The sequence below is a fragment of the Rattus norvegicus genome, chromosome 6, assembly GCF_021556685.1.
Source record: "Rattus norvegicus strain SHRSP/BbbUtx chromosome 6, alternate assembly SHRSP_T2T, whole genome shotgun sequence".
Lineage (NCBI taxonomy): Eukaryota > Metazoa > Chordata > Mammalia > Rodentia > Muridae > Rattus > Rattus norvegicus.
The window spans coordinates 27,270,033-27,292,170 of NC_141539.1; the positions used below are offsets into that span (position 1 = coordinate 27,270,033).

The 22,138-nt window shown below is 45.4% G+C and overlaps 1 protein-coding gene across 2 annotated transcripts in view; it reads left to right on the forward strand.

Annotated features, from left to right (window-relative positions):
- Window positions 1-310: 310 nt before the first annotated feature.
- The window catches only part of Nlrc4 (NLR family, CARD domain containing 4), a 30,519-nt gene continuing 8,691 nt past the window's right edge, over window positions 311-22,138 (forward strand). Inside the window, exons 1-8 of one of the 2 annotated variants that reach the window (XM_087552497.1) lie at window positions 311-523; window positions 3,858-3,970; window positions 7,807-8,067; window positions 8,948-10,939; window positions 12,352-12,444; window positions 15,958-16,128; window positions 16,772-16,864; window positions 19,452-19,619. In XM_087552497.1, coding sequence (XP_087408623.1) covers window position 3,970; window positions 7,807-8,067; window positions 8,948-10,939; window positions 12,352-12,444; window positions 15,958-16,128; window positions 16,772-16,864; window positions 19,452-19,619 — 2,779 coding nt within the window. In that variant the 5' untranslated portion in view covers window positions 311-523; window positions 3,858-3,969. 2 annotated transcript variants of the gene reach the window in all.

Genomic DNA, 22,138 nt, shown 5'->3' on the forward strand with positions numbered 1-22,138 from the left:
AGCCAGGGGTATATAAAAGGAGTCTATCACACATACACACACAAACACACACACATACACTCATACACACACACATACACACACACAACACACACACACACACACACACATACACACACACACACACACACACACACAAAACCTTCATGAAACAATTACCTCATTTGAACTTTGGAACTCGGGTTACCCTGTTTTCTTGGGCCTTGTTCACTTGTAATTGGCACCAATAAAGCTTCCTCATCCTCTTTGCTTGGAAAAATAAACACTTGTTAAATCTTTATTATATGAATAAACGGGAATCAGAGAGTGCATGAGTTCAAAGTCCCTACTTCCTGACAACCCTGTCACTCCTTTTGCGTGCTAGTATGTGTTACTTAATAGTTAATGAGCAAGAAAAAAAACCCCACAGGGCATTTCCTGTTTTTTTACAGTCTCCTCTCACGGACAAAGAAGTTTGGATTAAGAAAGAAACTTACTTTTAAGATGACTTTTCCTTCGAAGGCAACTGGATTTGCTTGGCCAGGTACCTCAGGGAGAGGGAATGGGTTTTAAGTCGATTTTAGAATCAAATATTGAAATTTGAGTTTAGATCCATTGAAACCTGTGTCTGTGAGGTTGTCCCGCAATGGATGGCTAGCCCTTTGGGCTGATTTGCCTGCAGGGAACCTGGGTGGTGTTGGAGGCAGGGCGGTTAACCTGGTCTTTTGGAGTTTAGTTGAGTTTTTCTGAGTTGTTGTTAAAGGATTTGGAGTCCTAGAGGACACCTTTGTATTTACTATGAGACAAAAAGACTTAGAAAATGCTTTTGGGCTTTACGGAAAAAACTCTGTGCTGAGGGAGAGGTGGGGAGAGGGGAACTGCTTGGTCCATCCAGTCTCTTGAGCCTCTATGAGATACTTGAACAGAAAAATTAAGAAAATCCCTCTCTGTGGGCCAATGTTTATAGAAAGCGCAGTCCAGACCTCGTTGTGTGATAAGGGATCTCGGAGAATCTTAACAACCCCAGTGCAGAGGTGGAATGAGGCTCTCCTAATGTCCCTTAACCTTTTTCATTCTTCCAGGCTCCAGTTAGTCTTGTGCCTCTAGACAATTCCATACATTATTTGTATATCACTAACAGTACTCAGTGAGCTGCAGGAGTCCACAGGAGATGTAAGAACATTCTAGACCAGGGCATTTGTATACTAGAGTGAGAGATGAATCACACACAGACTGATGGCCTCTGTTCCACCTGTTTGCCTGTTTAATCATCACCACAGTCTCAGGCTTGGAGCAGATGTGAATGCTAATAGTTCAGGTAAGAAAGCATAGTCCAGATGTTCGGGTGATGCTCAGGGGGTAGGTGTGTTGGTCACCCCAAGCCTGTTGACCAGAGTTTGATCCCTGGGACTTATAGACTATTCCAGGAGAGAACTGATATAAAACAAACAAACAAACAAACAAACAAACAAGCAAACAAGTTTACAAAAAGGAAAGCCCACTGCGGAGTGTCAAATAACACATGTAGAAGCAGCCATCCAAAGCGCAAGGCCCTGGGTTCGATCCCCAGCTCCGAAAAAAAGAAAAGAAAAGAAAAAAAAAAAAAAAGAAGCAGCCATCCAGTACACTGAAGAAAGTTGGTGAAATTCTATGGGTGTAGCTTCTGACATTACTAGAAGACACAGTCTCACAGCAAATGCCTGATCCTCTGGTTCTTTACGTCCCTCCACCCCCTCTTCTAGGATTTCTTTCTTTCTATCTCAAGTGTTTTGCATGCTTGTCTTTATGTATGTCCCATGCACGCCTGTTATTCTATGGGGGCAGAAGGATCCCTTGTAACTGCAGTTACAGATGTGGGTGTTGGGAAATAATCCCAGGCCCAAGCAGGAGCAAGGGGTGCTGAGTTATCTCTACAGCCTCCTCAGCCCAGTGGGTAACTCAGAGCACGTGAGATCCCAGCCATGTGCTTTTATTTTCAAAGAAATTGATAATTAGTTATTTGACTCTGGTTTAGTTCTTTGCCGTCATCCTGTTGGCAAGAACAATATTTCCAGTAGCTAAACTGGATTCCAGTTCTAAGCATATTTTCCGGGTGATTTGTGCATTGGTTTTTTCTTTCTTTTTTTTTTTTTTCCCAGCTGGGGACCGAACCCAGGGCCTTGTGCTTGCTAGGCAAGCGCTCTACCACTGAGCTAAATCCCCAGCCCCTTGTGCATTGGTTTTAGTTGACCAGCACATGGACGACCACTCCACTGACATAATGAAGGGAATTTTATGGTCTTTTCCCGGCTTCCTTCCTCTTTTTGTTTTTTTCTACTCTTACTTCAACTCTGACCCAGTCAGTGGAGGATTGATTCTTTCCCCTTTTACGAAAGAAAGATATTCTCTTAGTCACAGTTCTACTACATGAGGAGACATCATGACCACAGCAAATCTAATAAATGAAAGCAGTTGGGGTTGGGGATTTAGCTCAGTGGTAGAGCGCTTGCCTAACAAGCGCAAGGCCCTGGGTTCGGTCCCCAGCTCTGAAAAAAAAAAAAAAAGAAAAAAGAAAAAAAGAAAAAAAGAAAAAAAAGAAAGCAGTTAATTGGGGCTGGCTTACAGTTTCAGTGGTTCAGTCCATTATCATCGAGACAGCGCGCAGGCAGACATGGTGCTGGAGAAATAGCTAAGACTTTTACATCTGATCAGCAGGCAGCAGGAAGAGCGTGGGGCAGTGGACCCTGCCCCCGGACGGAAAATCTGGTAAGGTCGAGTGGATTCAGAAACCCCAGAAAGTCTCATAATTGAGGGTGGTAGGAGTTTAAATCTCCTCCTGATCATGTACCAGTCCTGGGATACATGACTACGACACACCATGGAGAAGACTGTGAGATTCAGTCACGTAAGGGCAGCACCTGAAGCCCCTCCACATGCAGATGAGGCTTCCCTAACATCTCAGACCAAGCCAATAGAAAACCTCTGCCTTTAGACCCCACCCCACCCCAAAATGTTTATAAGACCCTAATCACAAGGAATAAAGTGCGTGAGTTATCTCATCAAAGACTCTGAGAGTGTCTGTCTTATCAAGCTGTAGCACCCTAAGGGAAGAGGATTCCCCCCTGAAGCTTTTGTTGCTGGAAGCTCCTTGAGCCTACTGCAGCCACTTCCTGTTTTGTGGCCCTGACCTAGGCTCCTGGCTGCCTGCTGTGGCCTGCTGCAGCCTCCAAAGAAACCCAGCAGCCTGACTTGTTCCCCCTCCCCCTCAAAGAGCTGCAACTCTTTGGCCACTCCCACTGGGCCAGAGCCCCACAGATCCCCTTGGATAGCACCCAGGTACATGACTGACAGAAGAGAGAGAAGACACAGAGTTTTTGAAACCTCAAAGCCCACATTCGAATCCTGCACTTCCTCCAACAAGGCCATACCTGCTCCCACAAGGCCACACCTCCTGATCCTTTCAAACAGTTCCACTTCCTGATGACTCAGCATTCAAATATATGAGCCTACGTGTGTGTGTGTGTGTGTGTGTGTGTGTGTGTGTGTGTGTGCGCGCGCGCGCACGCGCAGAAGCCGGAGATCATGTCCGGTGTCTTCCTCAATTACTCTCTATCTTTTTGTTCCCGACAGAGTTTTTCACTAACCCTGGCACCACTGGTTAGTGAAACTAGAGGCCAGTGAGCCCATCTCTACCTGCACTCTATGCTAGGGTCAGATTTTTACGTGGGTGCTGGGGATAAGAAATCAGGTCCTCACTCTTCCACAACAAGCACGTCAGCCTGTGAGCGATCTCCCCAGACCCTGAGCAAGTTTTAGATAGTTTGGGTGTCACTCTTCATGTGGAAAAGCAGCGCTGCCCTAGTCACAAGCAACTTCAGCCTTTGTTTTCCTTTTGTTAGTTTCTTAGGATAGCCTTACCTTACAACATTATGATCGTCTTTGGCCTTCCTGTTTGGAAAAGAAATACCTTCTACTGAGATCAAGAAAAGTGGGACGGTTTGACTCACCACAAGTAAGTATTCAATAAGCAGCATCTGTCTAGTTTATTATTATGAGATTATTGATAGTTCATTGATGATATTAAATGGAAAAGCGATTCACGCTTTCGTCTGACGAATTATCTGTGGGCTTCTCAATTAAATATTCTATGTTGTCTTGAGAATTCGTTAAAAACAATATGGCGAGCTTACGAAGAAAGGCAGATGACAGATGGGGTAAGGCTTATGTAAAGAGTGACCAGGTGGGCTAGAGAGATGGCTCAGCGGTTAAGAACACTGACTGCTCTTCCAAAGGTCCTGAGTTCAATTCCCAGCAACCACATGGTGGCTCACGACCATCTGTAATGGGATCTGATGCCCTCTTCTGGTGTGGCTGAAGACAGCTACAGTGTACTCACATAAAATAAATAAATACATCTTTAAAAAAAAAAAGAGTGACCAGATGATACCAGCTTTAACCTGTTCAATCACAGACTTGCATTTAGATTTCAGAAAACTATACCCAATCACTTCAGAGAAATGGCACAGACATGAATGCTTCTGAAGCTCCCAAGTTCTGTTTCCATTTTGATCCCAGTGTTGACCTGTGCTCTCCAATGTAGTACCCACTAGCCACTATGGCCATTTAATTGCAAATTTAAACTTAAAATCGAATTTGACATAAAACCCAATTGCACATGAGAACATAGCATCACATACCTAGGGTCTCAGCCCTTGGGACCTGAAGACGTGGGATCACGAGTCAGCCTGGGATGTATAACAAGGCCCTTAAAGCAAGCAAACAAACAAACAACAGCAACAACAATGAACCCAAGCAAAATTCAGTTACACATTCATTCTTATCGCATATCAAGTGCTCAGTAGCCACCAGCGGCTAATGGCTCTCACAAACCATCCCTGGCTAATCATGTATGGCTAATAGAGCTCACCCTGGGAAATGCAAACAAGAATGTAGACCATTGCACAATGGTCCACCGCGAAGTGCTAATCTAGAGGCAGATATTCTAGGGAAAAAAAGAATAATTAATGAACAGGCTTTCGTGTGTGATCAAAAAGGATCCCAGTCATGGGCACAAATCATGATTAAGAACAACATCTTGCCAGGCATGGTGGTGCATACCTTAAATCGCAGACTTGTAAGGCAGAGGTAGAAGAAGCTCTGTGAGTCAAAGTCAGCCCGGTCCACATACAGAGTTCCAGGGTAGCCAGGGCTACAAGAGAAACCCTGTCCCCTAAACAAACAAACAAACGAATGAACAAACTAACATCTTTAGTTACATGACATCAAAGTCATTAGTTACTACCCATCCACTAGTTACAGCATGGTTAGTCTTGACTGTATCTTACAGCTCCATGGTTAAGTTCTATAGAATTGAGGTAATCCACAGCTAGTAATAAGATTATCTTATACACAGAATATCATAGTATACATATGGTTGCATAGTATCCTTTTTAAACATTAAAACGCGCACACATACACACACGGCTCATACATCTTACTCGTTTTCTTTGAGAAAGGTCCTTCTGTGTGTTTCTGGCTATCCTGGAACTCACTATGTAGACCAGGCTGGCCTCAGCCTGCTAAGTGCTGGTATTAAAGGCATGTGCCGCCACACCAAGCACATCTTTTTTCAATATCACCAAGTTTTTGTTTTTTGTTTTTTTTTTTTTTTTTAGGGCTAAGAGAACTTGGTGTCTTCATTTTAAAGTGAGACGATACCTAGCTTCAGAGGCAGTCCACACTAATGGGCAAGAGGCTGCAGGCTTCTCAGAGACTTGCGTGCCTTTTGCCATAAAACGAAAATCTCCAGTAAACACAGACATATCTATCTTCTTAACAAAGATGCAGAAGCCACAGATATGAGTGAGACTCCAGGGGGCAGCAATGGGTCTCCCTCAGAGGACTTGCAGACAAGTGTGGACAGCTGTTCTGCTGTCTTTAGCAGTGGGGATCGCAATGGGGGTTAGGGGGTGGGGCAGGAGTGATCCCTGAGGGTTGGGCTGCCTGAGTATAATTCAGACTGGAGAGGACTTGAATTCTTTGAGAGAGACATCTTCACTCTCCAATCTCCAGTCATGAGGCATGTAAGGGACAAGCCTACAGTACAAAGAGAACTTGTAGTCTGAGAGTGCAAGACAGGGAGAGGGGCCTCTGATGTCACAGACGGTGTGTACTACATACAGTATCTGGGCACAGTTTTGTCTGTATTTGAGAGTTTGGCTCAGAATTAGGCCAACAGGTTCAATGGTAGGGAGTTTGCCTCCAATGCATGAGGTTGTAGGTCAATCCCAAACCAAACCAAATCAAACCCCAGTGTAGATTAAGGCATTGCAGAGGAAGAAACAAAAAAAAAATGGTGTAGCCTCTCTAGAGACTAAGAGAAACAAGAGCTTAGACTGAATACTGTCTAATACTTTGTAGAGATCTTTAAAGCTTGTGAGAGCTAAAACACCTACTCCTTTGAGTTGTGGTAGGAAGACAAGAAGTGAGCATGATAGCCAGCATGCTGACACATTCATGACTTTGTATGCAATGCCAGGCATCAGTTCTCCTTAACAGCTCCCTGGGTTACACAGAGTGTGTTCCCTGGTTGGTTCTCACTGGAAAAGTGCTAGATATTCAGATTTTTGTTAGCCAGGGCGCATCTATGGTTATCTAAAACTGGGACTGGTGGGAATATTGAATCCTTCATGGGGCTCATTAAATGCCACAAAAGAAATATTCTGTCTGCAGAGAGGCAGTCTGCTCCATAGTTGGCAGTTCTAACTGATTCAGAGAGAGTTGACAAAGTTTACAGATGGCAAATTCTATGCTGTTGCATTAACTTTACCTGGGAGAAATGTGAACAGACATCCAGCCACTCACTCCACAAGTCTCTCTAGTTTGTTGAACCAGTGGGCCTGGTGGTCTTACTTGTCAGAGTCCAGATAAGTGGTAACCCAAGGTACCCACATCTCTGCCAAGCCCTGTATCAGCGTGGATGACAATTCCATATATATATATATATATATATATATATATATATATATATATATGTATATATATATGGAATTCATATATATATATGGAATTCATATATATATATATATATATATATATATATATATATGAATGGCTGGGAGAGAGACATAGAAAGAGAGTTGCTGGACTCTCAGGTAGGACCTAATGATCCCTTCCCACCCCCCACCACTCCTCCTTCTTTTTTTTTTTTTTTCTTTTTTTTCGGAGCTGGGGACCGAACCCAGGGCCTTGCGCTCGCTAGGCAAGCGCTCTACCGCTGAGCTAAATCCCCAACCCCGCCACTCCTCCTTCTAAAGGAGAATGTAGATAAGATGGTAATAGCTCTTATGCTTGGAGGATAGAGCCATTCATTACTTCAAAACCCTTCACTCTCCCTTTTCCTCCTTCCTTCTCTCCCTCCTGCTCCCCATCCTCTTCCTCCTCCTCCTCCCACTCTCCTTCCTCCTTTCTTCTGGTCTCATCATGTAGCCCTGGTTATCCTAGAACTCACAGAGATCTTGGCTGCCTCTGCCTCCTGAGTCTGGGATTAAAGACGGGCGCCACCACACCAGGCACTCACTTGAGGCTCAAATCAGTGGACAAAATTACCCACCTTGCCTCATCACCAAAGCAAAACCATCTTGCTCACGGACTGAAGTTATGGCTGTAGAGTTTAACAGAGCACTTCTTGAGGGCCTGAGCATAAAGCATCCGATATCCCCATGGCTTGAGATGAGCCAGGGGGAGGGAAATATGCAGCTCTGATTCACCGGTGACAGAAATGTTTCTTTCATGTATAGTAAAATAAAGAAATGAACTAATAAACAAATATGTACTCCATCTCTTCAGTGAACTTTATAAAGGAAAACAGCCAAGCCCTTATTCAGAGGATGGGCATAGTGGTTATAAAGCAAATCTGTGATGACCTATTTGCATTGAACGTTCTCAACGGGGAAGAAGTTGCCATCATTTGCAGTCATCGGGTGGAGCAGGACGCTGCACGAGACATCGTCCATATGATTTTGAAGAAGGGCTCAGCGGCCTGCAACCTCTTTCTTAAGAGTCTTGAAAACTGGAACTATCCTGTGTATCAGGACTTAACTGGACACAGTAGGTATTGCCTTGCTCACCCACCAAAAGGAATAAACGGTTAAGAACACCCACAGTCCCTGCCGGAGAACTTGTCCTCCACTCTGTGTTGCTGGCCAGGGTCTTGGAGTCATTCTCAGTAGACACTTGACAGCGAAACCATATAAATATAACCTCAGAGCTGGGCAAGAAACGAGGAAATATAGTCTCACTTAAAATACAACCAGAATGCTAGGTGTGGTGGCATGGATTACCACAGGAGCTTTGGGGAGGTGGAGACAAGTGGATGGGGAGATTGAAACCCATATATATATTGACAGGATATATATCAAGACTCTGTTTAAAAATGAGTTTAACCGGAATGCAGAAACACCAAGCTAACCATCTTCAGCCGGTCATCTTCTGGTGAATGGCCCAGTCAACTACCCACGTCATGGTACCATGGAAAGCTAATCCCTCTACTTTCCACACACAGGCATTCCCTCCTCATTAAGCTATACCTCAGACTCCTCCTTTTACTTATCTTAAATGAATAGATCGCATAGTTGGCTGAAATTTACCCCTTCCCACATTCTCAGCCAAATCTTTCACTTTCTTTAACTAAATGGAAGTTTAACTTTATTTAACTAAAATGAAGGCTTCTCTTGTTCCCAGTTTGTCATGATGGCAAGAAAAAGGAAAGAAAAGGTTAAAAAAAAAGAAAAAAGAAAGAAAAAGAAGGAACAAGGGGAGGGTGCCCGGCAATCAGTGGGCTTTTGGAGCCCCTCGGGGTAGCTTAGAACTAGGGAAAGAAGTCAGTGACTCCCCCAGCTGATTCTTGGCATCTCTGCCATTCATCTCCCAAGCCTTGGGCTTCGAGATGCAAATCATGCCCTCTATAACATCATATTTTCTCTAACAGGTCTTTTTCATCAGAACTTGGAAGAAGACTTGGATGTTCTGGCCCAGAGTCTAAAAGACTTATACAACAGCCCTGTTTTTAAGAACTTCTTTCCTCTGGGTGAGGATATCGACATCATTTTCAATCTGCAGATCACCTTCACAGAACCTGTCTTGTGGAGGAAGGACCATCGTCATCACCGAGTAGAGCAGATGACCCTGGGCAGCCTGCTGGAGGCTCTGAAGAGTCCCTGCCTCATTGAAGGGGAGTCTGGCAAAGGGAAGTCCACCCTGCTGCAAAAAATTGCCATGCTCTGGGCCTCTGGGATGTGCCCAGCTCTGAACCAGTTCAAATTGGTCTTCTTCATCCGCCTGAGCAGTGCTAGGGGTGGCCTGTTTGAAACATTGTATGATCAGCTCGTGAACATACCTGACTCCATCAGCAAACCAACCTTCAGGGCTCTGCTGCTGAAGTTACACAAGAAAGTCCTCTTTCTCCTCGATGCTTACAATGAATTCCATCCCCAGAACTGCCCAGAAATCGAGGCCCTGGTAAAGGAAAACCATCGTTTCAAGAACATGGTCATTGTCACCACCACCACGGAGTGCCTGAGGCACATCAGACACGTTGGCGCCCTGACTGTGGAGGTGGGAGATATGACCGAAGACAGCGCCCGAGTTCTCATCCGGGAAGTGCTGATAAATGAACTGGCTGAAGGCTTGTTGTTCCAGATGCAGGAGTCCAGGTGCTTGAGAAATCTGATGAGGACCCCTCTCTTCGTGGTGATAACCTGTGCCATCCAGATGGGCAGTGAGGAATTCCAAGCTCACACTCAAACCATGCTCTTCCAAACCTTCTACGACCTCCTGATACAGAAAAACAGGCGCAGACACAGTGGAGGAACTTCAGGTGATTTTGTCAGGAGCCTAGACTACTGTGGAGACCTGGCCCTGGAAGGTGTGTTCTCCCACAAGTTTGATTTCGAACTTGAGGATGTGTGCAGCATGAATGAGGACGTCCTGGTGAGGACGGGGCTCCTCTGTAAGTACACGGCTCAGAGGCTGAGGCCCACGTATAAATTCTTTCATAAATCCTTTCAGGAGTACACAGCAGGTCGGAGACTCAGCAGTTTGTTGAAGTCCAGAGAGCCAGAGGAGGTGAGCAAGGGGAATAGCTACTTGAAGAAAATGGTTTCCATCTCCGACATCACATCCCTGTATGGTAATCTGCTCCTGTACACTTGTGGGTCATCCACAGAAGCAACCAGGGCCATCATGAGGCACCTTGCAATGGTATGTGAGCATGGCAGCCTACAAGGACTTTCTGTCACCAAGCGGCCTCTTTGGAGACAGGAGTCAATACAAAACCTGAGAAACACCACTGAGCAAGATGTTCTGAAAGCCATCAACGTAAATTCCTTTGTAGAGTGTGGTATCAATTTATTCTCGGAGAGTATATCTAAATCAGAGCTGAGCCAAGAATTTGAAGCTTTCTTCCAAGGGAAAAGTTTATACATCAACTCCGAGAACATCCCTGATTACTTATTCGACTTCTTTAAATACTTGCCTAATTGTGTAAGCGCACTGGACTTCGTCAAGCTGGATTTCTATGGAAGAGCGACAGTGTCCCAGGACAAGACGGGAGAGAACAGCTCTGGAGTCCACACGGAAGGGCCCTCGACCTACATTCCCAGTAGGGCTGTGTCTTTGTTCTTCAATTGGATGCAGAAATTCAAGACTCTAGAGGTCACACTCCGAGATATTAGCAAGTTGAATAAACAAGATATCAAATACCTGGGGAAGATATTCAGCTCCGCCAGCAACCTCAAGTTGTACATCAAGAGGTGCGCAGCCGTGGCCGGAAGGCTCAGCTCAGTCCTCAGAACCTGCAAGAACATCCACTCCCTCATGGTGGAAGCTAGTCCCCTCACCACGGAGGATGAGCAGTACATCACGTCTGTGACAGACCTCCAGAACTTAAGCATTCACGACCTCCACACTCAACGGCTGCCAGGTACGGGCACATCTGAAGAACGTAGCCAGCCAAGACTGGCTGGTACCTACCGTGCAAGTGCTCGCTGGCACTGAGGCTTCTGGTACCGTTCCTAGCACACTTTACTTCCTGGGTACAACACAGAGCTTGACTTACCCTCACCGTACTTCCTCTGTCCTTCATCCTCTCAGCTGCTTTGCCTCTCTGTGGTTCCTGCCCCTGATAGATCTCTGAATTTACTTGGTTTTTTTTTTTTTAATCTCTTCTCCCTTCCCTCCCCTCCCCTCTCCTCTCTCTTCTGTTCTTTCTTCTCCCTTTCACCCAACTCCCATCTCCTTCTCTCCTCTCCTCTTCCCCAGTTCCTCTTTCAATACAGGGTCTCACATGTATCCCAGGCTGGCCTCACACCCAAGGCGATCCTCCTGCTTCAGCCTCCCAAGCCGTGGGCCTGTAGTCATGGGCACCACATCTGGTTATCTTTTAGCTTTCTCTTTAATTCCATTGTATTTGAACAACATGCTTACAGCTGAGTACAATACCCATTTTCTAAATGAATCTTTTTGTGCTAATTTATTTTTATTTTAAATGTATCAGTGTTTGCCTGCATGTATGTCTGTGTGAAGTTGTCAGGTAGCTATTAGCTGCTTCGTGGGTGCTGGGAATTTGAACCTGGGTCCTCTGGAAGGGAAATCAGTGCCCTTAACCTGCTGAGCCATCTCTCCAACCCCTAAATACCCATTTTTGACAAAATAACCATGGGAGGGTTTCTGCACTTATGACGTCGCTTTAGCTGGAAAATAAACTGTGAAGAGACAAGAAAGAGAACTTGGGACCGTTCCACTGGTGCAGGCACTGGGTAACGACATCCAGGGACTGACCCTGTGTTTCATTTTCCTCACACATTTAAGCATAGTAGAACTTGTACTATGGCCTTTACAATGTGAATAATTCTATTGGCTGATAATCAGACCTCAGGGTTAGGTCCTAGAGAAGGATCCATGACAAGTACAAAGGTAGATTCTATTGGTCTCTTTCTTACACACAGCCTCTTTCATAGGATTGTGTTCTATTCACTTGAGTCAAAGCTCAGAATTAGGGCCTAAATAATGCTCAGGATATGGGGATTCTGGAAGGCTAGCTCGCAGAATAGCAGAAACATCGTCAGGTTGATTGAACACTCTGGCACTCCAGGTGACCAGGCCTCATTCATTTCTTTCCATGGAAGAGAATAGGCCCATGTGACAGACTATTATGGTTTCTCCACTGCGTGTTCTAAGGTATGTTTCCCACAAATACCCACTTTTGCGTGAACATCATGAGCACTTCTTGCACTTTGTGATGACAAAAATCTGATTGGTAATAGGAAGGATGGTGACGGGAACCAATGACAGACTCGGGAATTGAAGGCATGCTGATCTGATTTCCTTTGGCAGGTGGTCTGGCTGACAGCTTGGGTAATCTGAAGAACCTCCTGAAGCTCATCCTGGATGACATTAGGCTGAACGAGGAAGATGCTAAAAGCCTAGGTCAGATTTTTGTTTCTTTAATGTTCTTATTATGGTAGGTTTGCTGATAAGAATGGATGGCTTAAGATATTTTTGGCTGCACCTATAGACAGCAAGATCCTTATGTGTATGGGGGCAGGGCATGTACATGGCATGGTCCAGATGGGGAGGGTTGGTGGTTTGAATAAGAATGACTACCATGGCTCATATATTTGAATGCTTAAAGATGAGGAGCTCTTCAAAAGGATTAGAAGGATCAGGAGGTATGGCTTTGTTGGAGGAAGTGTGTCATTGTGGGTGGGTTTTGAGGTTTCAAAAGTCCTTGCCAGGCTGCTCTCTTCTTGCTACCTGTGGATCCGAACGTAGAAATCTCAGCTACTCTAGCACCATGTCTAACTGTGTGCTCCCTGCTGCACAGAGATAATGGACTAAACCTCTCAATTGTAAGCCAACCCCAATGAAAGGCTTTCCTTTCTAAGAGTTGTCTTGGTCATGGCGTCTCTTCAGAGCAATAGGACAACGTCTAAGACAGGAGGCCATAGGTAGCTAACCTTGCCTTCCACCTTGTTTGAGGCAGGGTCTTTTTGTTTTCTCTTGCTGTACTCTGTACTGTGGCTTGATGGCCCACAGGCTCCTGGGATTCCCTTGTCTCTATCTTCCATTCATTGTAGAAACACCAGGATTAGAGTACAAGCTAGGGCTGGAGAGATGGCTCAGCAGTTAAGAGCACCCGACTGCTCTTCCAGAGGTCATGAGTTCAATTCCCAGCAACCACATGGTGGCTCACAACCATCTGTAAAGAGATCCGATGCCCTCTTCTGGTGTGTCTGAAGACAGCTACAGTGTACTTATATATAATAAATAAATAAATCTTTAGAGTGCAAGCTAGATGCTTAACTTTGACTTTACGTGAATTCTGAGGATTTGAACTTAGGTCTTTGTGCATGTGCTGTGTGTACTCACTGAACTGTCTCCCAGGCCCCAGCAATCTGTTTCATGAGCCTGTGAACACCTTGGTTTCTTGGGACATTCTCCCTCTCCCAGGACAAGTCTTCTACAAACTTCTGCTTGAGCTTTAGCCCATTGATGTGTGACTTTTTTGTTTGTTTGTTTGTTTGTTTGTTTTTTAGAGAGAGAGAAAGTCATCATGCATCTCATTTCCCTTTCCCTGGCTGGTTTGAAAGTTCAGAGTTTGTTTCGTTGGCAAAACTTTAAAAGGGGAACAAGATGCAGGGTTATGTGAGCCGGGTCACAGGCAGAACTCTGTTGTGGCCACAGAGCCCGGAGCTTTGGAAACAGGGTGGACTGAGTGGAAGCTAGTTTTCTGCAATGCCTCAACTTCTCTTTCCTCTTCTTCCTCTCAGTTCCAACCTTTTCACTTTCTCTTCCCCCTGAGGCCTCCCTAGCCTGCTTCTCTCTTTCTCTTTCTGTTCAGTGTTGTTTATCAGTTCACTTCCATCCCAAATAAACTACACACACACACACACACACACACACACACACACACACACACACACACTCACTGCATACCTATGTGTGTCCTTTCAGAGCCAGAAAGGGCTGGGGCACATCTACTCCAATGCATTCATTTTACAGAAAGTCACTGGTTCTTAGAATGGTTTGATTTGGCCAAGATATCAGGAGTACCCTTCAGGATAATGTGCTTTTGTTATTAAGAATCTAAATGTAGCCTGATAAACTCTTGTCTTGTCTGCTCCCAGGAGGTAGAAGTGGAAGGATCAGAGGTTTGGGGATAGCCTTGGTTATAGAGTCAGTTCTAGGCAAACCTGGGCTAAATAAGAACTCCTCTCAAAACAAAAAGGAAGATAAAACCTGCCAGGCCTGCTTAGTGACACATGCATTTACTCCCAGCTCTCAGAGGCAAAGGCAGATGGATCTCTGTAAGTTCAAGGCTATCCTAGGTAGAACAGTTTTAAATTGATCCTTACAATCAAGGTAAAAGGACACATACCCCTCCATGGGTTCCCCTAACTGACAATAAAAGTTGGGCCTGTGAGTCTACCAGAGATCTCCATTCCCAAGTGGGGAGACCACTGCATGCAGGAGATTCATCTGAAAAAACTCTCTTTGCTTTTGCATAGTATTTGAGTCTGAGATCCTCCTTGAGCGATTCTTGGACCCCAACAGTAAGACCCAGTCTTAAAACAAAACAAAACAAAACACATCCAACCCCCCCCCCCCAAAAAAACCGAGAGCCCATGAGATGCCTTAGAAGATAAAGGCACTCGTTGCCACGCCCGAGTTCAATTTCCAGGTCCTACATGGTAGTAGAGAATTGCCTCCTGCAAGTTGTCCTGGGTCCTTATCTGGTGCCCTGGCATACGTGCTCCCACACATAAATAAATAGGTTGAAATGTTTCTAAATAAAAATAAAATAAAAAAATAAGGAGTCAAATTTGAAAGTGAAAAAACCCAGTATGATGATGCCAGTAAGAGTTACTGTGTAGTAAAGAGTTCTGTACACTAACTAGGTCAGCAATTGCACTGCGTAGTTTTCACACTTTATCTCACCCAAATCTCAAGATAGCCCTAGTGTGTAGGACTAATGGCCCCCTAAAGCCACAGCTGAAAAGTTGAATCACTTGTCCAAGTTTATACAGCCATGGAACAGTGAATGTAGAGCTCTGAACGGCCACAAAGCTTTCATATCCACCTCAGGAGGATCCACATCTGAGAGCATTCCCTGAAGGCCTACTGTGTCATACATACTGAATGCCTCATGTACGTTACCTGCAATTTCTCTTGAGCTCTGAAACATGGGCATTGATAAAGCCCTGGTTTGAGGGATGCAGATTCAGTGGTAGAGCTCTTTTTAGGTCCCCAAAAGTCACTTTGTGTTTTTCACATGTGTGCTGCTGACTCAGGATGTATAGTGATGATTTAAGCTTCACCTACTCTGTCCTAATCTCTACATCAACCCCAGGGCTAAGAACGAAGGGCACTGTTGCGTTCGATTGTACTGCTGGTGGACAGGGACACTGACACCGACTAAACGTATACCCTGGGTATAGTGATCACTGAACCAATGTCACGAAGTTCAAAGGAGGGTCCCGGAGGCTGAGCAGGTGCACTAGCCCTCCACAGTGCGGCAGTCCCTCTGAACTCAGCCTCTTGAGGGAAGTAAAGACCATGAGGCATTAGAAAAAATTAGCTCTTCTGGTCTTTGTAGCAGGAATGTATGGAGAGAAGACGTCTGGAATCTAGACGCAGGGTAGAAGCTGTTGGAGGCTCATGAATTTAGTGTCAGCCTGGGCTGAGTAGCAAGGGTCTCCTTCCTCAGAAAGCAAAGAAATGCATCAGGATTTTTTTTTTTTTTTTTTAAGAAAAAAGAGCATGGGGTTGGGGATTTAGCTCAGTAGTTGAGCGCTTGCCTAGCAAGCGCAAGGCCCTGGGTTCAGTCCTCAGCTCCGAAAAAAAGAAAAAAGAAAAAAGGACATGAAAGAGTTCCTACACAGTTGTCGTCTTCCTTGAGTCCCAGCAGTCTGTATTTAACCAGATAAACTCTGCCTGTAGCGGAAGGCCTGCGAAACCTGAAGAAGATGCGTTTACTTCATTTGACTCGTTTGTCTGACATGGGGGAGGGGATGGACTACATAGTCAAGTCTCTCTCGGAAGAACCCTGTGATCTACAAGAGATGAAGTTGGTGGACTGCTGTCTGACCGCAAATTCTCTGAAAATTCTAGGTAACCGCTGTAACCCTCGCCTTCACTCTCTGCATGCCCAACAGGATACCTGACATTTTTACACTAATGTATACAATATCCGATGTGGAACATTAACTTTAAGAGAAACTGAAAAAGATAATTCAATACATGTGTTATCTGACCTAGCCCCACCTCCACTCTCTCATTTACCCAGAGACAGGGTTTCTCTATGTTTATCTGGCTGTCCTACTCAGTCTGTAGACCAGGCTGGCCTCAAACGCAGAGATCTACCTGCCTCTGCCTCCCAAGTGCTGGGCTCAACCTAGCCCATTTTTTAATGAGCTTTGTCTGAACCAGACTTAAATTATTAATGGCAATGAAAGAGTGTTACATAATAGTTGAAGCTATTATAACAAGAGAAAATGCAAAGTAAGAAAAATTAAAATGATCCCATTGTTCTTGTCATAGTGTTATTGTCTAATCATCCCTTGGGCAGATGGGTAAAGAAAATATGGAGAAGGAGGAGGATGGCCAAACTTCTATTCTTCCCACTTCCTTTGCAGAATAGTCAATCAAGTCGAATGACAGTGTGTACTGCCAATAGCAAGGACTGAATTCTAAGGATGCCGAAAAATGTGTACATGGTTACCTGAAAATATTTTTTGTTTGTTTTTTCTTCCAGCACAGAATCTTCACAATTTGGTCAAGCTGAGCGTTCTTGATATGTCAGAAAATTATCTGGAAAAGGCCGGAAGTGAAGCTCTACAGGGACTGAGTAAGAAGAACGGCTTTGCCATACCACCTGCCTTTTACTGTGTGTGTGGGTGGTGAGCGGACCTCTGTGCCCATGCGTGCCTACTGATGCAGCGTTCTTAGGGAAAATGCTCAGCCCTATCTTAAACTGCTTTTAAAGAACATAAGCCCAGGCCTTTTTAAAAAGGCCAGACATTGGCTCTCAGCACCCACAGTCCACAAATACTTGTAACTCTGGTTCCAGAGAATCTGATGCCTTCTTCTGGCCTCTGTGGGTACCAGGCATATGGGTATAGATTCATAAATGCAGGCAAAACACTCAAACACAAAATGTTTTGTGTGTATGTGCACACTCGTGTGCAGGAGTGTAGGTGCCTGCGGAGGCCAGAAGAGAGTACTGGGTCTCCTGGAGCTGGAGTTACAGGGATTTTGTCACTGGGCATGGGTACTGAGAATGGAATGCGGGCTCTCTACAAGGATAGTACATGTTCTTACCTGTTGAACCATTTCCCCAAACCCAAGCCTGTGTCTTTTGAGCCATCAGTCATTGTACCTGAGGCTCCTCCAGTTTGCCAGTAGAAAGGCAGCCAGCGTGCGAAGCTGAAGGACTTAGTGATGACGCTTTTCTAGCCTCAGGCTCACCTTTCTTTTGCTTTATACACATATCATCAACTCAGCTATCCGAGGACTGCAAGATTCTTATGCTGTCCGGTTGCAGCAAGGGGCTATGCAAGAATTCTCAGATGAGCGCAACATTCAGAGATCTTGATTAATTTCATCTTTTTGAAAAAGAGTTTCACTCTGCAGCCTGGAGCTCTCTAAGAAGACAGGACGTTCTTTTTTTTTTTTTTTTTTTTTTTTTGGTTCTTTTTTTCGGAGCTGGGGACCGAACCCAGGGCCTTGCGCTTCCTAGGTAAGTGCTCTACCACTGAGCTAAATCCCCAGCCCCAAGACAGGACGTTCTTGATCCATCTGCCTCTGCCTCTTGAATGTCGGTATCAAAAAGATCTTTATCCTGGTCATTTTGTTATAGGAAAATGAGGCAGGGGAGCGGCCATGCTCAAAGAGGCACCAGAAATACAGCAGAGGATCAAAAAGGTTCAGTGTATCAGGCTCAGTGGAGTTCTCTTTATGGCTCTGAGCAACTAACTGTACAGAGATGAAGGCTTCCCAGCATTGGTTTGGGTTTTTTAATTGGGTATTTTTTATTTACATCTCAAATGTTATCCCCTTTCCCAGCTTCCCTGTCCATAAATGCCCATCCCATCCCCCCTCTGCCTTCTTCTATGAGGGTGTTCCCCTCCCAGTCACCCACCCCTTCCTGCCTTCCCGCCCTGACATTCCCCTACTCTGGGGAGTTCTAGCCTTGGCAGGAACAAGGGCTTCTCCCATTGGTGCCCAACAAGGCCATCCTCTGCTACATATGCAGCTGGAGCCATGGGTCCCTCCATGTGTGCTCTTTGGATGGTGATTTCGTCTCTGGGAGCTCTGATTGGTTGGTATTGTTGGTCTTATGAGGTTGCAAACCCCTTCACCTCCTTCAGTCCTTTCTTTAACTCTTCCAATGGGGACCCCATTCTCAGTCCAATGGTTGGCTGTGAGCACCCACCTCAGTATTTGTCAGGCTCTGGCAGAGCTCTCAGGAGACAGCTATAGCAGGCTCCTGTCAGCCTGCACTTCTTGGCATCAGCAATGTCGTCTGGGTTTGGTGGCTCCAGCATTGGTTTTAACCATTACATCACCAGTAGGCTTAACTTTCTATCAAAGCCATATGGCAAAGATAAAAACAAGAAATCTAAGCCAGGAATGGTGGTGTACTCCTGTGACCCCAGCAAGTAAATAGTCAGGCAAGATCTCTGTAAGCCTGAGGCCAGCCTGGTCTCCATAGTGAGTTCCAGGCCAGTCACAGATTCATCTCAAAGAAAAGAGAAGGGTGGGGTGGGAGTAGAACATTTTTCTTTTTTATAATACAGGTTAACTGCAAGCAGCTGCTTTACCAGATAACTAAGTAACCATTTCTCCCCAGGTGGTCCTTGCCATTCTCTGTGTAGCCTTGGCTGTCCTGGACTAGCTCTGTATATCAGGCTGGTCTGGAACTCAGAGATCCCTTTGGCTCCTGCCGAGATTGAAGCTGTACACCACCATGCCTGGCTTATTTCCTCTTTTAATTTCACTGGAGAGATAAGATTTTTTTTTTTTTCCGGAGCTGGGGACCGAACCCAGGGCCTTGTGCTTGCTAGGCAAGCGCTCTACCACTGAGCTAAATCCCCAACCCCAAGAGATAAGATTTTTAAAGTGTATAATAGCATGTGGGTATGACAGAATGGCAGACGTATGTCTGGGAGTCACTTCAGAAAAATACAGGTCAGGGGTAAGCCATCTAGTTCATGGTTTGTTGTTTACTGAAGGTTGGATTTTTAATAACCGTTACATAATGTTACAGTGTTTCTGTATTTGAGTATCTTTTGTAAAAGGGTAAAATAAAATAAAAAGGGTAAATTCTTATTAGAGATTAAGTAGCCTGCAGCGCCATGGAACATAAAGACCACCCTTCATCTGCATCCTGCTAGGTTGAGATGACGTCAGTCCTGAACTATTTTCTGTTTAAGTCGGCAGGCTTGGCGTGCTAGAACAGCTAAGCGCGTTGATGCTGCCTTGGTGCTGGGATGCGTACATCAGTCTGCCCAATCTGCTGAAGCAACTGGAGGGGACCCCAGGGCTTGTCAAACTTGGATTGAAAAACTGGAGGCTCAGAGACGAAGAGATTAGAAGTTTCGGTAGGTACACACAAACAGAGCCAAGGGGACACAGACTGACTCTAAGCAAAGCTTAGACTGGCCTTTAATCTCAGTCCTCGGGAGGCTGAGGCAGCCAGATCTCTCTCTGCCTTTACTCTGAGCCATCTCTCTTTCTCACAGGCCTCCTTTCTTAGTTATCAGGATCCTTTTTCTTCCTTTCCTTCTTTCTTTCTTTCTTTCTTTCTCTCTTTCTTTTTCAAGGTTTATTTATTTATTATATATAAGTACCCTGTAGCTGTCTTCAGACACACCAGAAGAGGGCATCAGATCTCATTACAGATGGTCCTGAGCCACCATGTGGCTGCTGGGATTTGAACTCAGGACCTCTGGAAGAGTAGTCGGGTGCTCTTAACCACTGAGCCATCTCTCCAGCCCAGGATCTTATTTCTATTGAATGTTAACCACTGGAAACAATGATTATTTTTGAAGGTTTTTGTCTTCCTTCTTATTCCCTATGTTGCCATGTGTTATACTTTTAATCTGTCTCCTAACGACACATGCATAAAATATGCTCTAGGGCCGCAGTGCTCGGAGGTGGACAGACGAAAAAAGAAATGGAAAAGGAGGCAATGGCTGTCCCCATGGATGCTGGAGGAGCCTTATTGTGGATAAAAGGGAAAGCAGTCAGTGGTAGAGTCAGGAGACTATCTGGGAGAGTCCAGAGTAAACTATGGCCCTGAGCAGGAGAGAGGGGGAGGGGAATGGAGAGAGCCGTGACCAAGAGGCCAGGAAATTTAAAACAAAACAAAACAAAACAAAACAAAACAACAACAACAACAACAACAACAAAACCAGAGTAGCCAAATGGCTGGCTAGATTATATAAGGAAGGGCCCCTGGAGGAAGGGCAGCCCACCTGGAGTTCAGGGTAAGGAATGGAGTATGGCGTCCATACCCAGGAACAGGTAGGGCCTGAGGGGTGCTGGAGAACCTGGAGAACCCGTTGGCCAGGTCTGCTTTGATCCTAGGCGCCTTAGTTGGCCATTTGTCCTGGTTTGGGGGCTAACAGTGGGAACTCAGAGAAGGAGTTTACATCATCAGCCCGTCCTCATGGATGAGTAATGCTAACTGCAGACAGCTTGAGACTTTGAGCCTGAGATTTGCTTGCTTTTTTCACCCCTGTCCTGCCTGGGGACAGACAGCAAGAAGGCCCTGACCAGATGTTAGTTCCTCCGCCCTGACCTTGCGTCAATACATTTCCGTTTGTTGTAAGTCAGCGAGCCTGTGGCACTCAGTTCCAGCATCAGGAAACAGGAAACAGACCTTTTCTTTGGTTCCTTTTCTGTGGGTGTTGATGCTTGGTCTTCTCTGTTGGCGTCTGATTCAGGCAGCTGTCGTTTTCCTATGTCAGAGTGAGGAGCAAGCTGATAGAAAGCCCTGTGTCTGAGGGAGAAGGGGACTTTAAAATATTTTTAATTTATGTGTGTGAGTGTTACCTGCATATCTGTGTGTGAACCACACACGTGCCTGGTATCCATAAAACCAGAAAGGGGGTGTGGAGGGGTTGCTGGAGAGATGACGCACTGGTCAAGAGCATGGCTGCTCTTCCAAAGGACAGTTCCCGGCACCACAACTGTCTGTAATTCTAACTCCAGGGGATCCAACACCCTAGCACAGACATATATGCAGGCAATATACCAATGCACATTTTTTTAAAAAGCCAGAAGAAAGTGTTGAACCCCTTGGCATTGGGCTTACAGATGATATGGGCCGTCATGTGGGTGCTGGGAACCAAATCCAGGCTCTCTGCAAGAGCAGTATGTGCTCTTAACACAGAGCCATTGCTCCAGACCCAGAGACGACTTTTTAAAAGATTTATTTATTTATTTAATGTATATGAGTACACTGTAGCTGTCTTCAGACACACCAGAAGAGGGCACCAGAACTCTTTACAGATGGTTGTGAGCCACCATGTGGGTGCTGGGAATTGAACTCAGGACCTCTGGAAGAGCAGTCAGTCTTAACCACTGAGCCATCTCTCCAGGCCCCCAGAGATGACTTCTGATTGGTTAGTTTTACTATTTGGGGTAGGAACCAGGCATGCCAGGTGGCTCTGCTTTGGAGTTTCTCCTGAGGAGCTTCCAGTCTTCTGGAGCATGTAAGACCAAGCACTAGTGTCTTGGGCGCAACGTGGGGTTGGAACGGGTACTGCCTTTGTGTGCTTTCTCTCAGGACCTCTGCCCCACCTCCCTGCCTGTCATCTAATTATTCATTAGAGTGTCTTCACACAAACCCAAAGTGACAGGGACAGAGTCTGTGGTACAGAGCAGATAATCAAATGTTTGCTGACTAAATGAATGGTGTCACAGTTTATTACTTAGGGCCTACTTCAGGGTGCCAGGTTTCAGGTTCCAGCTACCACAGTGGGGAAATTACGGGCAAGAGCTTGAGGAAGCTGGCTACACTACATCCACCTTCAGGGTGAGAGAACAATGAATACATTCAGGCTGTTCAGTTTTCCGGCTCCAGTCAGGGAATGATGCCACCGACAGTTAACAC